Here is a 22,016-nt window from a genome sequence, read left to right as displayed (position 1 = left end):
TGCACATGGGCCATATTTCTGTTTTGTTGTATTATTATTTTGTTTTGCTTTCTTTTCTATTTTACAAACTGAATTCTGTTATTCTTTTAAAGTTGTTGTAACCGAATATTATGGGGCAAGACATCACCTATATAAGGCTGATCTTTCTCAAGGACCCATGAATAGAATGATGAAGATATGACTTCGCCCCTATTCGTCTATTATTATTATTATGGACTGTTTGGTATAGACCAACAGTAATTCTCTTCGCACCCTTGATTCTTCTATCTCTTCCCCCCAAATTCTCTATCGAAACCCTTCCGCTGCCCTTTGATTGTAGAATTTCACCGGTCTTATAGATCAAGAACGTGATTCTTGAACCCAAAACACACCTTACGAAACAAGTCGTAACATTCTTGGTATTAGAGAAAGACGATTCTCAAATGAAAGAAACCAGATAGCAGCAAAGATGGATGATCTTAAGACCCTACTCGAAGGGCTGACCCATCAATATGCCTCCATGAATGCTGCCCTGCAACAAAATATGACCAAACAAGCTGCCTTGCACAATGCCTTTCAGCAAAATATGGACAGAAGGTATGCTGCTGGAAAAAGATTGACAACCATTGAAAAAGGTGCGTTTAATAATGGCCAAGATCCCGGCACCCGACCCTATAATGTTATTTCTTGCTACCTTCCTCCAACCCGGCTCACAAATGTTAGTATTCCTGAATTTGATGGGACTGATTTGGAGGGCTGGCTCTTATTTGCCGAGCAAATTTTTAGGGAAAGGAAGACGAATGATGCCACAAAGCTGGACATTGTCCGCACTCACTTCTCAAAAGAGGCAAGAACGTGGCATGAATCATATTTGCAGAATCGCAACCATATGGAAGCATTGACGTGGCATAAATTCAAGAAAGATCTCTTGCTGCAATTCGGTCGCAGGCCCTTGTACAATGTCAAACCGCCGCTGCTGCCCAAACCATGCATTGTTAACACGGTCTGGCCGAGCACAAAATGGGAGCTCAATCATAGGTGCAAATCCAGATTGTTCATGGCCCCGACTAATCAGCAATAAGTTCAAGAACTCGTTCAAGAACCTGTCCAAGAATCAGATTTTTATGACCCACCTTTGGTGCTTGAGACAAGGGACGAACGTGTCATTATCTTGCACACTTTCTCGGTCCAGCAAGGTGCCCCTCGGTCGCGGGTCAACATAATACAAGGCAGCCAGCTAGAAAAGGCCTTGGAAAATCACAATGTTGCTGCCATGGTACAAATAAACAGCAAGAACGAATGCCAAAGTGTTTCACTTGTTTTTGAAGACGTTGCTGAAAATTTTCAAAAAATAATCAAAGGGCTAACCCAGCAACCCAACAACCCAACAACCGAACACCAGCCAGGAAGGTAGTCGGAAGACATGGCTATGTTGTTGTGCATGTGTTGCTGGTCTGGATAAAAGACTGGGCTTGGTTATTTGAAGACATTCTAGAGTATGCCCGGAAGAAAGATGACCCTTTTGCTGCACTTGGCGTGCTGGGCCGAAGGAAGGACTGGTCGTGGAGCAGGAAGACCGAAGGCTTCTAAGAATTGCGGTCCTAGACTCCGACACTTGCGGGACTTGCTGAAGTCCGACCGAAATTTTTGAAATATTGAGCATGCGCATTACAGGTTCGGCAGACTCGGCAGACCATGGTCTTATTTCGTCGAGGGCGATGAATTTTGAAGGGGGAGATAATGTTAGGGTCTAAAATCAAGGCCTCGGTCCTAAAATAAATTCCAGCAACGTTCCTCGGCACCCGGTCTCGGTTTTAGTGTGCACATGGGCCATATTTCTGTTTTGTTGTATTATTATTTTGTTTTGCTTTCTTTTCTATTTTACAAACTGAATTCTGTTATTCTTTTAAAGTTGTTGTAACCGAATATTATGGGGCAAGACATCACCTATATAAGGCTGATCTTTCTTCCCCAAGGACCCATGAATAGAATGATGAAGATATGACTTCGCCCCTATTCGTCTATTATTATTATTATGGACTGTTTGGTATAGACCAACAGTAATTCTCTTCGCACCCTTGATTCTTCTATCTCTTCCCGCAAAATTGTCTATCGAAACCCTTCCGCTGCCCTTTGATTGTAGAATTTCATCGGTCTTATAGATCAAGAACGTGATTCTTGAACCCAAAACACACCTTACGAAACAAGTCGTAACAGAGCTCTATAAGCTTGATATTGGGGGATAAGAAGTTGCTAGAAGGTCATAGAAAGATTTTTTTTTTAGAAACAACTTAGCGCTATTTCATTAAAAAGGTCAAAAGTGGGAGAGGGTCAAAATCAAAGCCAGATAATCCCTAGCTTTGATCAAAGGATGACAAACAATGACCCTCGAGTATCTGATTGTAAACAAATAAACAAATAAAGATTACAGTAACAAACAACAAAAAAAAGCATACAAGACCTACAGTTTTAAAATTTTGATTTTGTTATGAGCTTCCTCTTTAACTACTCTTACTCTAATTTAGAATCCCAATTTGCATTCCTCAAAACCTAATATGTATTCCTCGAATTCCAGTGATTATATCTACGTCACATCCTCACTTGTTTGGCTTTAGGCTTTACAATTGGTGATTGAACTATTGCATATGATGATGTTTGTTTGTGAGATGCACATTCATTGGCTTCAACTTTGCCTAAGTTGCTTCATTCTACTTTCATAGTCTCATTTCACTTTCCTCCACTGATTTTCTATCACTTCCATATTCTAATTTTCTATTACTTTCATACCTTGATTCTTCACATTTTTCTTCCTCTAATTCTTCTTCTTCTTTATCTAATTCTTCATCTTATCCTTCCAAAAAAACTCTGGCCAAAATGGGATCAAACACATAGCTCGTAAACACACTTAACCATTTAACCTAACGTAAAACTTGTTGTCTGACGAGCTCCAACCTAGGACCTCTCAAGGAAGCTGGGGATATCCAACTCTTGTTGCTTCTAGGCTAGTTGAGAACTTGATTAAATTTCGTTCTAAAGTTCTTGAGTTCATAACTGTCTCATTTCTTTGTAATTTCTTCTAATATATCAAAACTAACGAAACATCATAATCTAAATTTTCCTATATTTGAACTTCGGTTGAAATTTTCAAATTGTCTCCTTCAATTGTAAGCTTGAAAGAGATGATCTAGAATCATCTTATAATCGATTTGGAAAACTTTTGTAGAATACAATCATCGTTGTGTTGAAGTTTGAGCACCTGCATACAAATTCTTGAAAATGGTTAATTATTTCTTAAGTGTTGACTAGAGTTATCTAATTATTCTTGTACAATTTGAGCTCATTAATAGATTCCTATGATGATTTTAGGTTGATTAGAGCAGGAATTACTATACTATAATCATGTTTGTGAGAATTGATAATATGTTGGTCACCTTCTTCATTGCTCTGACAAAGCTCTAGATTAGGCCATAGGTCGAATTAGGCCTTCTAACTTGCTCATACATATTCTAAATCAATTATTAAGTTCGTTTGTGGCTTTAGAAATCTTTATAATCAATTCAACGAATTCTAATGTTAAGGCTTAATATTTGGATAAAATTTGAAATTCAGCTTGATTTCTAGGCATTGTTGGATGTTGTGATTATGTGTTCTTCATTGGGATTTAATCACCCAACCCTTTGTATCTAATGTATATTCCTTAGCCGATGTACCAATTATGATTTTATGGTCATGTAAACCACTTTAGATGTAAAACCAGCTTTAAAGGGTGTTTAAGGCTTGTTTGATTTTGGACATTTGGACATTTCGATTTCATAAGCAGCCATTATCTATGCTTAATTAATTTATAAAATCTAAAACATATAAATGAAATGGAATAATATATATAATTATTCTATAAAAAAATTAATAAAAATTTAATTTTGGACAGGTTTAAATTTGTGTTTCCTTTCAGCCTTCTCGTTATTAATGCTTTGTCAAGTAAATTATATTGTTAGTCTAATCTAAAGATAAAAACATCATAGACATCCTATAGAAACAAAATAAACGTAATGTTTTTAAATGTAGGTTATATTCTTAGATGAATAACTCAGGTTTGGAATCAAAATAAAAGTGTAATAATTTTTCGCGTTTCGAAAGGTCAATTGTTTCATAGTATAGACTCTCCATTTGGACGGGCATGTGGGTCATAGCGCCAAAGGACTTTTACCACACGTAACTATGCATCGAGCCCAAAAGAATTTCTAAAAAAAATATTTCTTAGTTTCTCTCAGAGCAAACTAAGTGGTGATTCTTAAAAAGAGACAAATTCATGTCTATATATCGCTAAGTTCTACTTCTATTCCACATCACAATTTAAGACGAGACAATTTCTGAGAGAGTCGATCTCTTGTTAAGTATTATAAGATTCAAGAGGAAGATAATTCACGTAACTTAACAAGGTAATCGACTAAAACATATTCTTAAAATTGTACGGATCGAGCTTATAATTTCGGCTCATCATCCCACTTCTCAAGATTCGAGAGGAATATAAGGTATATGGTCAACCAATTTAGGATCACAAAAACCGCCCTTAAAGACAAAGTAAAAATGTTTTAGAATCGGAAACCTTTTAAAAAATTAAAAAAGAAGACGTACAAATTATTTATAGTCACAATGAAAATTAAGAGAAAAATTATCTTCGTTTTAATGATTTTTATTATTTTATTATTTTTAAATTTTATTAAAATTATTTTTAAAAAAATTGAATGCATAAATAACAAAATAAATAAAACTGAAAATAAAATACAAAGAGCTTAAAGTTCAAATCTTATTTAATAAAAAATAAATAAATTTAACCCTCAAGTAGTAATAATATTTTTTATTATATTGTAAAATATTTGAGTTTAGTAATATTACACGTAATATATATTATATAGTCCAATCATTCTATTAAGTAATTTTTTTTAGGAGAACAAATTTGTTAACTAATAAAATAATAATAATATAGTTATATCTCAACTTTATTTTATTTTTGGAAAAACAGTTTAACACCATTTTATTAGAAAACTCAAAAGTGGAAAGGGTCAATAATCAAAACTAGACAAACCCTAGTTTTGATTATAAGATGACAAACAAATACCCAAAAGTTTCTGAATGGTGGCAGTCAAATCACATTACAAAACACATATTATAATAAACAAAGACTACAATCTAGCTATCCCAACCTATGTTGTCTCCATATCCGTCTTTTGACCATATTGCCTTCTTCCATGTCCCATTCTTCTCGCGTTCTTCATTAAGGGAGATTGAATTGAAGCTGATGATTATGTTTGTATGCTCTTATTGTTTAATCTTCCTCTATATGAACTCGTACTAACATAATAAAATGTATTCTTCTTTAAGATTTTAGAGTTTTTGTCACTACTTTTCTCAATTTCAGTTTTACGTGTTTAAGGATCAACAACCTTAGTTTCCTCTGTGTTTTTCTTCTCTATTGTATCTTTGATTTCATTTTATGTCTCTTCATCTTCATTGTCTTTAGGTTTATCTTCTTTAGTATCCTCTATTTCATCAGTTTCATTGATTTCTTCATTATTTGATTCTACCTTGCTTTCTTCCTCTACATAATTACTTTCTTTCTTCTCTGATTCTTCCTTGATTTCTTTCTCTGTATTTTTTTCCTTGTTGATTTTCTTTAACTTCCCCAATATGCTCTTTGATTCTTGATTCTTCCGTTTCATTTTTCTGTTTTTCTTCTTCTTGGACTTTAAAGATTTTATGTTCTTTCTCAACTGCTTTTTCACATTTAGTGCTAGCATGTTGAAAAGTATTACAGAAAATACATTTGTCTGGCCTCCATTCATATGAGATTTCCAAGATTGTAGAGTACTTCAATGCTGTCATGTTCCTTTCCTATCAACTACTGTCATATTCTTTGGCAGCGTACTTCGAGGATGCACTTCAATGTTTATTCTAGCAAAGGTAAGTTGTTGTTCTCCTTCTGTAATTGGGTCCATATATAATGATTTTCTTAATAAACTTGCAAAATGACTTAAAGCTTCTCTAGAAAAGGTTCAATTTTTCAGACCATCTCTCCATCTTCATACAATTTGATCCAATATAAGTATACCCATATTTCAGAATATCATTCAAGTTTGATTACTTCTTGAACTGCAGAAAATAGAGATCTTGTATATTTGTAGAAATCTTAATTAGTCATGTCTGCTCCCAATGTTTCATTAAGGCTTCCTTGGTGACTAAAAATGATACTCTATTCATCCCTATGTAGTTTTCAACCACTATATTTTCCCATTATTTAACACATTTTCCCTCCACTTCAGTTGGCAATTTAAATTCAAAAAAAAATTGAGTACCTCCACTTTTGTTTTAACATTGCTCAAGTAGATTTTTTCTTTTATAAGCATGATCCTCTGTTTTCTTTTTTGTGTTATTTTTCCAGACCTCGTTTACTCTCTATCTAGAATTGCTCCTGATAGTATAAGTCTTTGATTTAGGGGACTTCATTAGCTCCCTCATTGTTTCAACTAACCAGTTTACTATCTTTTCATACGCTTCCTTCTGTAGTAAATTACAGTCCTTAAGATAGTGTACATTCAATTGGACGGTTGTTTGCTGCATTTTTCTTTGTTGAGCACAATCTCCCCTTTCTTTGCGTGCATCTGGAGCTTTGTGATATGGTTTTTAAGTCCAAAGAGATTTGTTCTTTTATTGTAACCAACCTTCCAAATTCCTTCTTTTTTACCCTATCTTGTTGCTACATTTTCTTCAGAATTTTTATTTGCAATTGGTTCCTGACCTTTGTTGCATTCCTGTTTTTCCTGGATAATTTCTTCAGAAATCCTACCAATTTCAATTTCAGCTGCCTCCATTAAACCTTCCATCAAAAGTTCTTTGACTTCCTTATTTTTATTGCTTTTCATTTGTGTCATTTGTTTCGTTCGTGCCGATTGTGCCGATCGTACTGAAAGTGACCCAAGGCGACTAGGAATCGCGAACCACGACCTTGATATATTGCTGATCGTGCCAATCATTCCGTTTGTCTCAATTGTGCCGTTCGTGTCGATCGTGTCGTTCGTTATCTACACTTTAATTTATGCATTCTAAGTGGGATAATGTGACTTTGATCTCTTAAGAAATTAATTATAATTAATTACTAGATAAAAGAAAATTATTAATATATATTTTTATAGAAACTACTCTCACATTATATTTATTAATATGATATATATACTTTTTTAAAACAAAAATTAATTAAATGTTCATATATATGTCTTATTTTATCTATTTTATAATACAAAAATAATTTACATTTGTGTTAGTGTAAGAAAATTATTTGTATTATGTAATTTTTATTTATTTTTTAGATTCACCATATCTTATTAGATTCAATTATTTATTTATTTTTGAGGAAAACAAATAATTATAAATTTTCTAAATCATGTGAGATAACATTAAATAATTTCATATATTATTATAATTTTATATAATTAGTGTCCATTTAGTTTGTAAATCATTTTAAAATCTAGAAGGAATAAAGTCCTTGCTTATAGTTTGCCTAAATTAAATTTGAGTAGATTTGTATTAAAAGTTAAGCAATTTGCATGTATATCAATTGATATAAAACATATTATATTAATGTTTTTTTTTTTGAAAGTATATAATATATCCCTTACTTCAATTGAACTATTATTTCGAGCTTTTTGCATCCAACCATCTCAATATTAGAAACATTTCTTTTTATTATCACTTTGACTGACCATATATCATTTTCGCAACCGAACAATCATATTATCTTATTCTTAATAAACCTCTTATTACTAATCTCGCGACTCCACACTTCCGACCTCTTTCTCCTTGCTGACCTCTTACCACCTTTTCATTTTGACCAATCAACATATCCATTGTTTTCTCAATCGAACTATCATTTCAAGCATTTTTCATATAACCATCTCATCATATTACTGACCTCATCATTTCGACCACAACTAGCATATCACTTATTACCTAATTGAACTATTATCTTATACATTTTGAATTCAACAATCTCATAATTTTACGAATATTCTCATTTCGACCAACATATATATCTCTTGATCTCCAACCAAACTATCATTTTTCATTCAACTATCTCATAATATTATAAATATTCTCATTTCGACTAACGGATATATCCCTTGTTCCTCAATAGAACTATCATTGCGAGCATTTTTCACTCAACCATCTCATTACATAACAAACATTCTAATTCGAAAAACGGATATATCCTTTGTTCTCCAATCGAACTATCATTTTTAGAATTTTTCTCTCAACCATCTCATCATATTACACACATTCTCATTTTGGTCAACCAAAATATTTATTATTCTCCAATCGAACTATCATTTCGAGCATTTTTCACCCAACCAACATATCATTTGTTCAGCCGTCGAACTTATCTCTTTCATATAAAATTATATAATTATTCAAACTTGCACCTTCGACACCACTTAAGATTGTTAAGTTATTTTTATAATTTATCTATGAATATATAATTGATATGATTAACATTTCAAAATAAATCACTCAACTTATATTAAAATTAATTATAATAAATACCCAATTGATAGATTAAATTAAATAAAGAAAAAGAAAATTTAATTTAAAGAAAAATAATTAATTAAGGAAAAATGTTTTAATAAACTTAAGTGTATAAGTTTTAATCAATACGACATAGTTGATATAGTTTTAATGATTCGGTCTGAACAAAACTATATTGCGTAAATTGTCTTTGTGCAGGTACATCTCAAAAGACGTATATCTTCTGATATAGTCTAAAGCAAGCGCGAGTAGACGTAGTCTAACTTCATTAGACGGGTTGTCTAAAGACATGCGCGAGTAGACGTCGTCTAACTTCTATAAACGGGTTGTCTAAAGAAGTGCGCAAGTAGACGTCATCTAACTTCTACAAACGGATTTTCTGAAGAAGTACGCGAGCAAACGTCGGTTAACTTCTACAAACGGGTTGTTTGAAGGAGTGCGCGAGCAGACGTCGTCTAGCTTCATCAGACGGGTTGTCTGAAGAAGTGCGTGACCAGTCGTAGTCTAACTTCTACAGACAAGTTGTCTGAAGAAGTGTGCAAACAGACGTCGTTTAACTTTATCAGATGGGTTGTCTGAAGAAGTGTGTGAGCAGACATCATCTAACTTCATCAGACAAGTTGTCTACAGAAGTGCGCGAGTAGACGTCGTCTAACTTTATAAGACGGGTTCTCTGATGAAGTGCGAGAGTAGACGTCATCTAAATTAATCAGACGGGTTGTCTGAAGAAGTGCGCGAGTAGACGTAGTCTAACTTCATCAGACAGGTTGTCTGAAGAATTGCGTGAGCAGACTAAGTCTAACTTCATTAGACATGTTGTCTAAAAAAGTGCACGAGCAGACGTAGTCTAACTTCATTAGACGGGTTGTCTAAAGAAGTGTGTGAGCATACGTCGTTGAACTTCATCAGACAGGTTGTCTGAAGAAGTGCACGAGCATGTGTCGTCTAACTTTATCAGACGGGTTGTCTGAAGAAGTGCGCTAGCAGACGTCTTGCTTCAGTTGTCGTTTGAAGAAGTATCTAATTATCTACTCAGCTCATCAGTTCGACAATCAACAGTATTCATTATCAGTCGTCTTCCAAGATAGCTTAACACGTTATAACTTCTTGTCTTCCATGTATTCAAATATTCCACCAGCCCACGTTTTGTACTATCCCATACACCACGTTCTTCTGAATATTCTACAGTACAATCCGACATGCCACGATCAAACACATATACTCTGATGTACGATCCTATACTCCTGGAGTACTTCCAACGGATAGCTGACACGTATTTAAAAGGAAGATTCGACCGTTGGTGCACTTCATTATAAAAGGTGATCCAAGGACAACGACGAATCTCTCTGTCTCACTCACGAACTGCGAATTAAGAATTACTAAGGACTATGTTTACTCTCCCTCAAAGAATATTATGTAATTCATCTACTGTTCTTTTTGTGTGAAATTTCAGTATTGTAAGTTGAACAGGGTTTGTCTGTTCAACAGAGTGTTAGCTCGAAGTTTAGAAATAGACACTTGTTAAGTCATGTGCGTCTAACTGGGTTTGTGTAGTGTCTATACAAATCAAAACCTTCTAGTGAAAAACCTTTTAGAAACAGAAGAATGGATGACGTAGGACTTTTATCTCCGAACATCCATAAAATTTCGTGTTATTTACTTTTCGCATTGTTCAATCATTTATCTGTCGCTTCAAATCGAGCAAATATTTTTGCACTTGATTTTCTTCAAGAGCTTGCAAAGTTTTGTGAAGAATATAAACAAATTCTTAATCTCTAATAGGATTAAAATCGAATATTAAAGTGTTAAGTTGCCAATTATATTCAGAACTCCCTCTCTATAGTTTACACAAATCCTAACAAGTGGTATTAGAGCAAGGTTTTTTATTCCCAAGCAATTAGATATCAAAAACATGTCTCTCCCAAGTAAGATCCATATGTTCACGAATGAGAATTATGATAACTGGAAGATAATAATGCAAGCGCATTTGGCCGCCCTAGATGATGACATGTAGTATATCATCATCGATGGACCAATGAAAATCATGAAGGCCAGCTCCACCACAACCTCCGATGGTACTCCTGCGATGAAGGAGAAACCAAAGTCTGAGTGGACCATTGAAGAGAAGAGGAAGAACAACCTTGACAATATGATCAAAGACATTCTTTATAAGATGCTGGACAATAATATATTCAGCAAGATCAAGGCCTGCTCTTCTGCCAAAGAAATTTGAGAGAAGTTGACCCAACTCTGTGAGGGCAACAAACAAACAAAAGAAATCAAGCTGATGGTTGCCACACAAAATTTTGACAACGTAAAGATGTGTCATGGAGAGGCGATGACTGAATTTGATGAAAGATTCAGCAGTATTGTCATCGAATACCTATATCAACCGTGATGTTATTATCAAAGTCATGCGAGCTCTTCCTAGAGAATGGGACATAAAAACGATGGCTATGAGGGAGTCAAAAGACCTCAACAAGATGAAATTGCACTTTCTCCTTACTGACCTCTTACCATCTTTTCACTTTGACTATCCAACAAATCCATTGTTTTCCAACCGAACTTATCATTTAGAGCATTTTACACATAACCATATCATCATATTATAGACCTCATAATTTCGACCACAACTAACATATCCCTTATTACCTAATTGAACTATTATTTCAAACATTTTACATATAACTATCTCATCATTATAAATCTTTCCTCTTACTATCACTTTCACCAACCGTATAACCTTATCACTCAGCCAAACTATCATTTTAAAAAAATTCACTCAACCATCTCATTATATTACAAACACTCTCACTTCGGCCAACTAACATACCATCTCAATTCGACCAACCAATATACCCTTGTTAGTTGTTCCTCAACTGAACAATCATATTATCTCTTATTCTCAATCGACCTCTCATTACTAATCTCGCAACTCCATATTTCGGTCAACCAATAATCTTCTCTTTACCGACCTCTTACCATATTTTTATTTCAATCAACCAAACTATTATTTTGAGCATTTTGCACTTAACCATCTCATCATAGTACACAATTTCTCATTTCGGCCAACCATCATATCCCTTATTCCCCAATTGAACTATTATTTCAAAAAATTTGAATCCAACTATCTCATCATTACAAATCATTCCTCTTACTATTTCATTTTGACCAACCCTATACCCTTCTTCCCCAATCAAACTATCATTTCCAACATTTTTCACTCAATCATCTCATCATCTCACAATCTATCTCATTTCGACCAACATATATATCCTTTGTTCTCTAGTCGAATTATCATTTTAAGCATTTTTCACTCAATCGTCTCATCATATTACAAACATTCACATTTCGACCAACAAAAATATCACTTGTTCTCCAAGAGAACTATCATTTTGAGAATTTTAAACTCAGTCATCTCATCATAGTACAAACATTCTCATTTCGACCAACGGAAATATCCTTTGTTCTCCAAATGAACTATCATTTTGAGCATTTTAAACTCAACAATCTCATCATATTACAAACATTCTAATTTTGACCGACAAATATATCCATTATTCCTCAACCGAACTATCATTTTGAGTATTTTGTACTGAATAATCTCATTATATTACAAACATTTTCATTTCAACCAACCAATATATCACTTTCCTCAATAGAACTATCATTATGAGAATTTTGCACGCACCATCTCATCGTATAACAAACATTCTCACTTAGGCAAACCAGCATATATCTAGTTCTCCAATCAAACTATCATTTCGAGCATTTTTCACTCAACCAACTTATCATATTATAAATATTCTCACTTTGAATTATATTCCTTTTATATATGATTTTATAATTATTCAAACTTGCACCTAGCGAAATTCGAACTCTGGATCTTTATTATGAATTTTGAACACTTAATTATATATATATATATGAATATATAATTGATATGATTAACAATTAAAAATAAATAACTCAACTTATATTAAAATAAATTATCATCAATACCCAATCCTTCTCACTATAATATATATTTCAAATTCACATATTTCACCAACAATCTTTCATTCTTCTAATTCGTATTCACATATTTTATCATTTTTTATCCTTTAAGAATTCATTAGGAGAATCATCATTCCTTCAATTTCTCACTCATATACATCACCATCATTATAATTTTAATATTTATATTACAAACTCTAAAATTCACACAAAGAGGGACTCAAACTCTTATTTCAAGTTTGAAATGTTAATCATTTAACCATTGGCCATTTTTTAGTGTAGAATTCAATTTATAATTATATATATATATATATTAAATGAACCATTTAATAAAAATTGTTTAAGCACAACGATAAAAGCATAACATGAAGACAAGTTATGTACAAATTGAATACATTAGAATAGTTAATTGACTCGAATATCTTCAAGAAGAGCAATAAGATCTTCACATGAATCCACAAGTTTTCTAGATCTAGTCTCCGACATCGTCATCATAATGCTATTGTGAATAATATTTAACGGTCTACTTTCGTTGTTAAAAGTTCGTTAATTTCTTTTCAATCAGATAATCTACCAGAAAATTATAGGGATAAAGACTCATCTTCTAAGTCTCGCATTTTAGTCGCCTCAATTCATGCCTCCCAATAGCCACTAATGGTTTATGTCATAACCCATTGTATTCTAATTAAATTCCATAAAACACTAATATACTTACAACAACGTGACCATATAAAAGTAGATGAGAAGTTGTCTCAACCTCTTTATAACACATACGACTCACAATAATCATGCATTTTTTCATACATCTATTGTTAGTGATAATTACGCCGTGAATAACACTCCAGCTAAAAATGGAGATCTTGATAGGCATCTTAGACTCGCAAAAAAATTCCCAACAAAGATCAAATGGACTAACTTTATTGAACAAAGTGTAACAATATCCCACATGAAAGTTATTTAGATCATGCCACTGCATAAAATTCCGAGAAGACGAGTTTAACCCCTTATTTCTAACCATGAACAAAATTTTATCATTGGATATGTTTTTCTCACTGTTCAATCTTCTTCTATATCTGATACGGTTAGCAAACCCAATAGACCAAATATCAAACATATCTTTGATCGAATCATCTCTACAAATAAAAATAGAAGAAAACTCGGGGAAAATACTCGCAAAACATTTACCACCACACCAAGGGTAGTCCAAAAAACTAATGAAAATTCCATCACCCACAATATAAATGGAATGCTCCCAATAAACTTTCCAAATATGATAAATACAATCCCAAATGTTGCATCACACGGGTCTATAAGAATTCTTGGTGAATCTACCAAACTTATCCTGACTATATTTACATTTAATCAATTTATCCCAAATATTATCTTGCTCAGATGAAAATCTATTACACCATTTGAATAGTAAGACTTTATAAAAAGAAATAATATCGTGGAATCCTAGTGTCCCCTACTAAACATTATCTAAAAATTGCACGGGTCAAGCTTACTATTTCGGTTCCTCATCCCACTCCTCAAGATTCGAGAGGAATGTAAGGCATGGGGCCGACCAATTTCGGATTGCACAAACCGCTTTTAAAGACGGGGTAAAAATGTTTTAAGATCGAAAAGTTTTTAAAGAAGTCAACAAATTATTTATGGCGACATAATAAGAAAAATTATCTTCGTTAAACATATTATTTTTAATGGTTTTCATTAAATTTATCATTTTGTTATTTTTGGATTTTATTAAAATCGCTCAAGTAATTTTAAATTTATAAATAACAAAATAAATAAAACTGAAAATAAAATAAAAGAGAGCTTAAAGTTCAAATCTTATTTAATAAAAAAATAAATAAATTTAACCCTCCTATATTATAAAATATTTGAGTTTATTAATATTACCCCAAATATATATTATATAGCTCAAACATTCTATTAAGTAATTTTTGTAGGAGGACAAATTTATTAATTAATAATATAGTTATATCTCCACTTTAATTTAAGTATTTTAAGTGGGATGATTTGACTTTGATCTATTAAGAAATTAAATATAATAATTAATAGATAAAAGAAATTATTAATAATATTTCTTAATATATATTTTTTTTTTTATAAAAACCACTCTTACATGATATATTTATTAACATGATATAGATACTTTTTTAAACAAAAATTAATTAAATGTTCATATATTTTTGATTCTTATTTATCTATTTTATAATACAAAATTAATTTACATATTATTAGTATAAAACAATTATTTTTATTATGTACTTTATTCTTTTCTAGATTCACCGTATCTTATTAGATTTAATTATTTATTTATTTATTTTTGAGAAAATTAAAGAATTTAAAAAAAAATTAAATCATGTGAGATAACAATAAATATTGTCATATCTTATTATTACTTTTATATATAATTATTGTATCAGTCTATTTTGTAAATCATTTTAAAATATGGAAAGAATAAAATAAATATTGAGTATTGTTTACCCGAGTAGATTTGTATTAAAAGTTAAGCAATCTACATGTATATCAATGAGACTGATTATTACCGTTTAGATTACAATACGAGTGTGACATTTTATTTAAATTAATATTTTTTTTATAAAAAATTATTTCTCATTAAATCAACAAGAATTATGTATAGAAAATTAATTAGTAAATAACATAAAATAAAACTACCAAATTAATATAAATAATTGATGATATAGATGTTAAAATTTAAAAATAATTTATAAAATTAAAACATATGCAAATCTTCTTATAAATTCCAGTCCAACCAAATCAGTATTACATGCAAATCAATATGGCACAAATAGGGCTCTCTTGTCTAATTCTTTTTCCTCTGTTTTTCTTCTCATGTCCAATTCTTTCATCACCGTCTTCTTTGCAGACATCGAAGGTTAATTCGATGAGTACGGAAGTGGAGAGGATTATCAAGAGTTTAAACTTATTTCCCAGTTCTGGCGTCAACTCCGGCGACCCATCTTCCCGTCGATTACCCAATGCATTGTCATCATCATTGGTCGAACGGCAATTCCGCCTCCCAGCCAGTGGTGATCCAAGGACTACGATTAAGAATTTGGGTCATTACGCCGGCTATTATCGACTTCCTCACAAGATAGATGCAAGGTACAAGAGTTTTTTTTTGAAAATGCAACATTAATTGAACTCCAAATTGGTAGAAATCCAGTTTTATAATATTTGTAATGTATTCAATCATGCATTTACCCTTGTTTGGATTGGGTGATTCAGGATGTTTTACTACTTCTTTGAGTCGAGAAGGGGTATGAGAAATGACCCAGTTGTGATATGGTTGAATGGAGGACCTGGAGCCAGCAGTTCACTTGGTCTGTTTTATGAAAACGGTCCTTACAAGATTATGAACCAAACTCTTATCTGGAATGACTTTGGTTGGGACCAGGTGTCGAACATAATCTATATCGACCAGCCCATAGGCACCGGTTTCAGCTATAGTTCAGATCACTCTGATATTTGTACCGATCAAAAGTGTGTTGGCAATGACTTAAATGACTTCTTGCAGGTCTAATTTCTTAACTAACTTCTAAAAAAAATAATCAATGAATACTGATCTTGTTATTATTATTATTAAGGTATTTTTCGATGAACATCCTCAATATTTGAGGAACGGTCTCTACATAACAGGAGAATCATATGCCGGTCACTATATCCCTGCCATAACCTCTCGGATTCGCAATGGAAACAAAAACGGAGATGGAGCTCACATTAATCTTAAGGTAATATTTATTAATTAATTGATTAATTAATATCAGTTCATTCATCTCTTTGTTAATAATTTATGTATACAGGGTATTGCTATTGGAAATGGATTGACACACCCTGCTATTCAATACAAGTCAGTTATAGATTATGCTTCAAGTGAGAGGCTGATCACAAAAACTAAAGTCAGACGTGTCGCCAGATTGGTACCAAAATGCGAGGAAGATACAACTAGATGCAGTAATATTTATCTTTTTTACAATATATATATGTTGTTTCAATTTTCATGATCATGTTTTAAAAATAAAATTTAGATGCAAGGATAGGAGGAGGAGGAGGAATCAGCTGTAGGGATGCATATTCTTCTTGTACTGCCATGTTCAATCTTGTACTGAAATATTCTGGTTCTAATAGAAATGTAAGGAACGAATAGATGTTACATTTTATTTATTTTTTATGTAAGTATAACAATATCGGTGGTGCTTACAGTATTACGACACTCGGAAGAAATGTGTGGGTGAAATGTGTTATGATTTATCGTATATAGAAAAAATGTTAAACAATGCAACGGTTAGAAATTCTCTTGGAGTTGGGAATATTCAGTTTATATCCTTCAACCGGATTGTTTATGATGCGATGATTAATGATTGGATGAGGAATCGTGCAGTGGAAATTCCTCCGCTTCTTGAAGATGGAATTAAGGTTTTGTTATATGCAGGAGAACGTGATCTTATCGTAAATTGGCTTGGTAATGAATTATCAAAACTTTTCTTCTTTCTATCTTATTAGACCAACTAATTATTAACTCAAAATAAAACTATTCCAGGAATCTATAGGTGGGTTACTGCAATGAATTGGTCGGGTCAAAGACAATTCAATAATAAAGACATAGTTGCATATGTAGTCGATCATGCTATGAAAGGAGAACTTAAAGAATATGGACCTTTGACATTCCTTAAGGCAAGAAATCAAAATATATATATATATATATATTGATTACATATTTTGAATAATTTGTGTGATCGATCAGGTTCATGACGCGGGACATATGGTTCCCATGGATCAACCGAAATTGGCATTGAAGATGCTGGAAAGATGGACACAAAATACCCCTATGTCAAGAGAATAAGGCGGGCTTAGTATTACGCCAGCGATATTAAATTAATTCATAATTATATGAATATTGTTCTTTGTTACTATTCTATTTGCAAACTATTAATAGCTAGATAATTCTCCATGTCCAATCATGAAAGTTGAAACTCTAAATTAAGTCTTAAAATATAATAATAAGTTTGCATCTTTATTTTTGAGGGTATATCAAGTGAGTCCTGTGCTCTCAATTTTATAGAATAAAATAAAGTTTATTGATCAATTTTAAAGTTTATATTTAATTGTTTATTTTTTTTGTCTATTGAGGTTTGGTTAAATCTAATTTGTTTATTTAAGTATTTGACAAAAACAAAATTATGATTTACTTGTACAATATGATAATAACAGTAGAAATAATAATTTCAAATTGGGTTCACTGTTTATGAAGAAAGAAGATAAAGATTTCTAACCTAAGACTCACAATCGGTGAAAGTTTGTTGATAGTCTGTTATTTGATTGACCGGTCTCCCCTTTCTTTATCCATGACGGATCTCTTTTATAGAAGTTCGAAATCATCGTTCTAAACTAGCTCGGTGGTCCAATCTTCACGCTGACCACACGATGAAATCGGACGAGATGTTGCCATCCTTGCAAAATAAAAATTGGAGATCGAAAAGGAGTTCTTACCGCTATATATATTTAATCATGGTTAATTAACAAGTACTTACATTGTTAGATTACAAGTTCAAGACTTATATTTAATATTTTATTTTTTTTATTTTATCGTTTCAAGTTTATGAGTAGGTCAACTCAGAATCTAACTCAAGTATTTATTTACTCTCACATGTATATCCAAGTTAACCACAACTTTCCGACAAACCAAGGAAAATTAAAATTAAATATATATATATATATATTATAGTTAGTTAAATGTTGAACTTATATAGTTAGCAATCACGGGTAAAAAATAGTTTTTTAACGTCTAAAAATTATGTTAATATTTATATTTTTCGGTCTGCATTAATCAATACTTTTTCGTTAAAATTATGGACGGTCAGATAATAAAAGTAGAGTCGGTATTGAAAAACTCACCAATAAAGGTCGAATTTTCTGTTGTCGTTATTAATCAATAAAGGTCAAATTTTATGCGGCATTTATTAATCAATAAATACCAAATTTATGGACTTTATTGATCAATAAAGTATGTAACAACCTACTCCTACTAGCGTTATTGATTATGAACGAATATAAAAAGGCCAAAGAAAATACGACCAGTATTAGTTGTTTATTAAAAAAAATGTTTTTAATCTAGAAGCCTGACATTTAAATTAAAACCTATTATATATTCAAATTAAACAATATTATATATAACACAAAACATATAATATGTTCCAACAATCTATTCAAAAATATATATTACAAAACATAAATAAACATTTGCAAATTTTGAACTCATCATTTTTTTTTAATCTTCCTATATCCAAAAATCTTCAACAATCACATTAAAATGAAAATTAGGTATCTCGAAACGGTAGAAAAGGGTCAGGAGAAGTCGCTTTCGGTTGAGATTTTAGATGGTGCTGTTGATCTTAAAGTTTCTCATGTTTTGGCTGAACAGTTACCTACCTTGGTTGATTCTAAACTGGTTAAATTATTTTTGAAGAAGTAGCAAGCAGCAAGAGTTATGCAGAAATTGGGTAAAGCAGGACAGCAGATGGAAGGTGTTGGTTTGGCAGGAATTAAGCAAATTTTGAGTTCTTCTAAGAATGAGTAGGGTTTTCGGCGAAGGAAGTTCAGTTTCAGCGGAGGATATGGATAGTAACGTGGAGATTGATGGAAGTTCAGATGGATGTTTGAACAATGATCTTGTTCCGTAATCTTCTGATCCTATAACTATTGATGATTTTGTTGTTCCTTTTAGCAAATTATGTTCTGAAGATGATGACGACGAGGAGGATGACACTTCTAGTGGCGGGAATTACTAACATGTTAAACAAACTGTTTCTAATGAGACAGTTCAATCTCCGGCTCCTATATTAAGGGGTCTAAACAGGTTGTTAATAAGAACTTGGAAGATGTTGAGGTTACAATTCACAAATCAGCAAGAGCTAAAAAAGGGAAAGGAAAAAGAAAGCTCGACATGAGAATGAAAGCAGCAAAGAGCCTATTTCCTACTCATACTCATAATAGTTACAATATGGAAAATAAGGGGTCTTTATGATCCTCAAAAATATTAAGAGGTCAAGTATATCACTTGGAAACACAAAATCACGATTGTTATTATTCTGGAAACAAAGCACTGTGACAAATTTAATTGATAATCAGAAGGAGCAAAGTATGAATAATGATAAGAGGTAGTTAGGTATTGAAATGCAGCAAGATTATGTTATTGAGAATCAGGAAAAGAGAGATTTGGCTGGAAATCAGAAGCAGAGTTCAATTAATAATCATGGGCAATCGGGTATTGAAATTCAACAGGATATTGTTATTGAGATTCAGGGGCAGAAGGGTTTGATTGAAAATCAGAAGCAGCAGGGTTTATGTAATGGTCAGAAGTATTTGGGTATTGAAGTGCAGCATGATACTATATTTGAGATTCAGGGACAGAAGAACTTGATTGAAAACCAGAAGCAGTAGGGTTTGGAATCTGATATGGTTCTAGATAGAAGCAGCAAAATGCCTATTTCCTATACACACTCATTATTATTACAATATGAAATATAAAGGGTCTTAATAACCCTCTAATATGCAAGGAGGTCAAGGAATTCATTAAGAAGCACAATATCACGATTATTGGAATTCTGGAAACAAATGTCAAGTTAAGAAATGTGGATAGGATTAGGTTGCTTTGTATTGATGAAAATTGGGATCTTATCCATAATTCAAATACAAATACCGACAGAATTTGGGTTTGCTGGAATACTGATTTGGTGGATGTCAAGAGACTGTTTTCGAGCGATCAGGTTGTTATGATGAAGGTTACTTACAAGATTACGATGTGAATATTTGGTTGGCAATGGTATATGGAAGCAATACTGAAAGTGTTAGAAAGCAGTTGTGGAGGGACTTGAATAGCTGGGTTGATGACACTAATTCGTGGGTTATATTTGGAGACTTTAATGTGGTCAAATTTGGTTATGAAAGAAGCCCGGAAGTTGATACTTCACAGGCAATGATTGATTTTAATGATTGTATCAAAAATATTGGTTGTATTGAACCAAACAATTTTGGCAATGCATTTACTTGGTCGTCTATGCGAGGGAATGAGGACATGAGGAAAAGTAGAATTGATAGAGGGTTAATTAACGAGAATTGGGCGTTGAGGTTTCCTAAGAGTAGAATTCATGTTTTTAATCCGGGTATTTCAGATCATTGTCCTATTATGTTGTCTTGGGATAAGGAGGAGAGAATTAAGAGGTCGTTTAAGTTTTTCAATTTCTGGATGGAAAGTGATAAATTCAAAATTATTCTGAAGGAGGTGTGGTCTAAACAAGTGAGTGGATTAAAAATGTTTCAAGTAAGTGAGAAACTGAAAATTCTAAAAAGTTGTCTTCAAATGATTGATAAAAGAAAATTCAGTAACATCTCGACTAGAGTTTCTGAAGCTAGATTGATTCTTGAGGATTTACAGAAAAGAATGCTTGGTGATGAAGTTTCTCAAAGTCTGTTTCAAGAGGAAAAAGAAGTGATAACCAAATTTCGTGCTCTTAGTTCTCTTGAAGAGAACTATATAAAACAAAAGTCGAGATAAAATTGGTTGTCTCTTAGAGAAAGAAACACCTCATTCCTCTATAGAAAGTGCTCTACAAGAAACTTGAGAAATTGGGTTCATAGAATTAAGACAAGTGATGGGGTGATTGTTCAAGGGAAACAACTAGTTCATGATGAAGCCATCCGGTTTTATAGAGATCTTATTGGAACTAGAAGGGAAAGCACAAGTCATATCCACTTTCTTCATCAGATTTTGACAAAAAAAGTCACCATGTAGGAAAGTCGTCGGATGATTGAAGTAATCAGTAAGGAGGAAATTAAACATTCTTTGTTCAGTATGAGTTGGGATAAGAGTCCAGGACTCGATGGATTCAATGCAAAGTTTTTTAAGGAAAATTGGGGTGTGATCGGGCATGAGGTTAGCGAAGGAGTTCTTGAATTCTTTCAGAATAGGAGGATGCTTAAGCAATGGAATATTACGGTTTTCAATTTGATCACGAAGTGCCTTGTACCCGAGGGAATTTGTGACTTTAGACCTATTTCGTGATGTAACGTGATTTATAAGATTATTTCAAAAATTATTTGTAAACGAATTAAAACAGTTATGTATAATCTTGTTAGTTTGGGTCAATGTGCTTTTATACCGGGTAGAAATATATCACATAATATCCTTCTTATGTAGGGGCTTTTAAAGATCTACGGTAGGAAATACATTTCTCCTTAGGTAGCTTTTAAAGTTGATATTCAGAAAGCCTTTGACTCAATTAAATGTCCTATTATTCATGATTTTCTGAGTGCTTCAGGTTTTCCGATTATTGTTATTGATTGGATTTGGCAGTGTATCTCAACTCCTAATTTCATTGTAAGCATTAACGAAGTTCATGATGGGTATTTCAAGGGTGAAAACGGAGTAAGACAAGGAG

At 32.5% G+C, this 22,016-nt stretch overlaps 1 protein-coding gene across 1 annotated transcript; it reads left to right on the top strand.

Moving 5' to 3' along the window:
• Positions 1-15,358: 15,358 nt before the first annotated feature.
• Positions 15,359-17,422, top strand: LOC124943822 (serine carboxypeptidase-like). Its single transcript, XM_047484292.1, has 8 exons — positions 15,359-15,684; positions 15,808-16,096; positions 16,167-16,310; positions 16,383-16,533; positions 16,620-16,711; positions 16,783-17,041; positions 17,120-17,253; positions 17,324-17,422. Exons 1-8 carry the CDS (start codon positions 15,359-15,361, stop codon positions 17,420-17,422), a joined length of 1,494 nt encoding a protein of 497 aa, XP_047340248.1.
• The last annotated feature ends 4,594 nt before the right edge of the window (positions 17,423-22,016 follow it).

Source organism: Impatiens glandulifera, chromosome 6, assembly GCF_907164915.1.
Source record: "Impatiens glandulifera chromosome 6, dImpGla2.1, whole genome shotgun sequence".
In the NCBI taxonomy this organism is placed as follows: Eukaryota; Viridiplantae; Streptophyta; class Magnoliopsida; order Ericales; family Balsaminaceae; genus Impatiens; species Impatiens glandulifera.
The sequence above is the reverse complement of the archived record's forward strand: the minus strand, read 5'-3'. Positions and strand labels throughout refer to the sequence as shown.

What these genes read in the sequence shown, in the direction of transcription:
- LOC124943822 (XM_047484292.1), top strand. Translation starts at nt 15,359, where the DNA reads ATGGCACAAATAGGGCTCTCTTGTCTAATTCTTTTTCCTCTGTTTTTC. An exon ending in GAGCTCACATTAATCTTAAG is followed by an intron (nt 16,311 to 16,382) that starts GTAATATTTATT and finishes TTATGTATACAG; the next exon opens with GGTATTGCTATTGGAAATGG. An exon ending in TCTTATCGTAAATTGGCTTG is followed by an intron (nt 17,042 to 17,119) that starts GTAATGAATTAT and finishes AAACTATTCCAG; the next exon opens with GAATCTATAGGTGGGTTACT.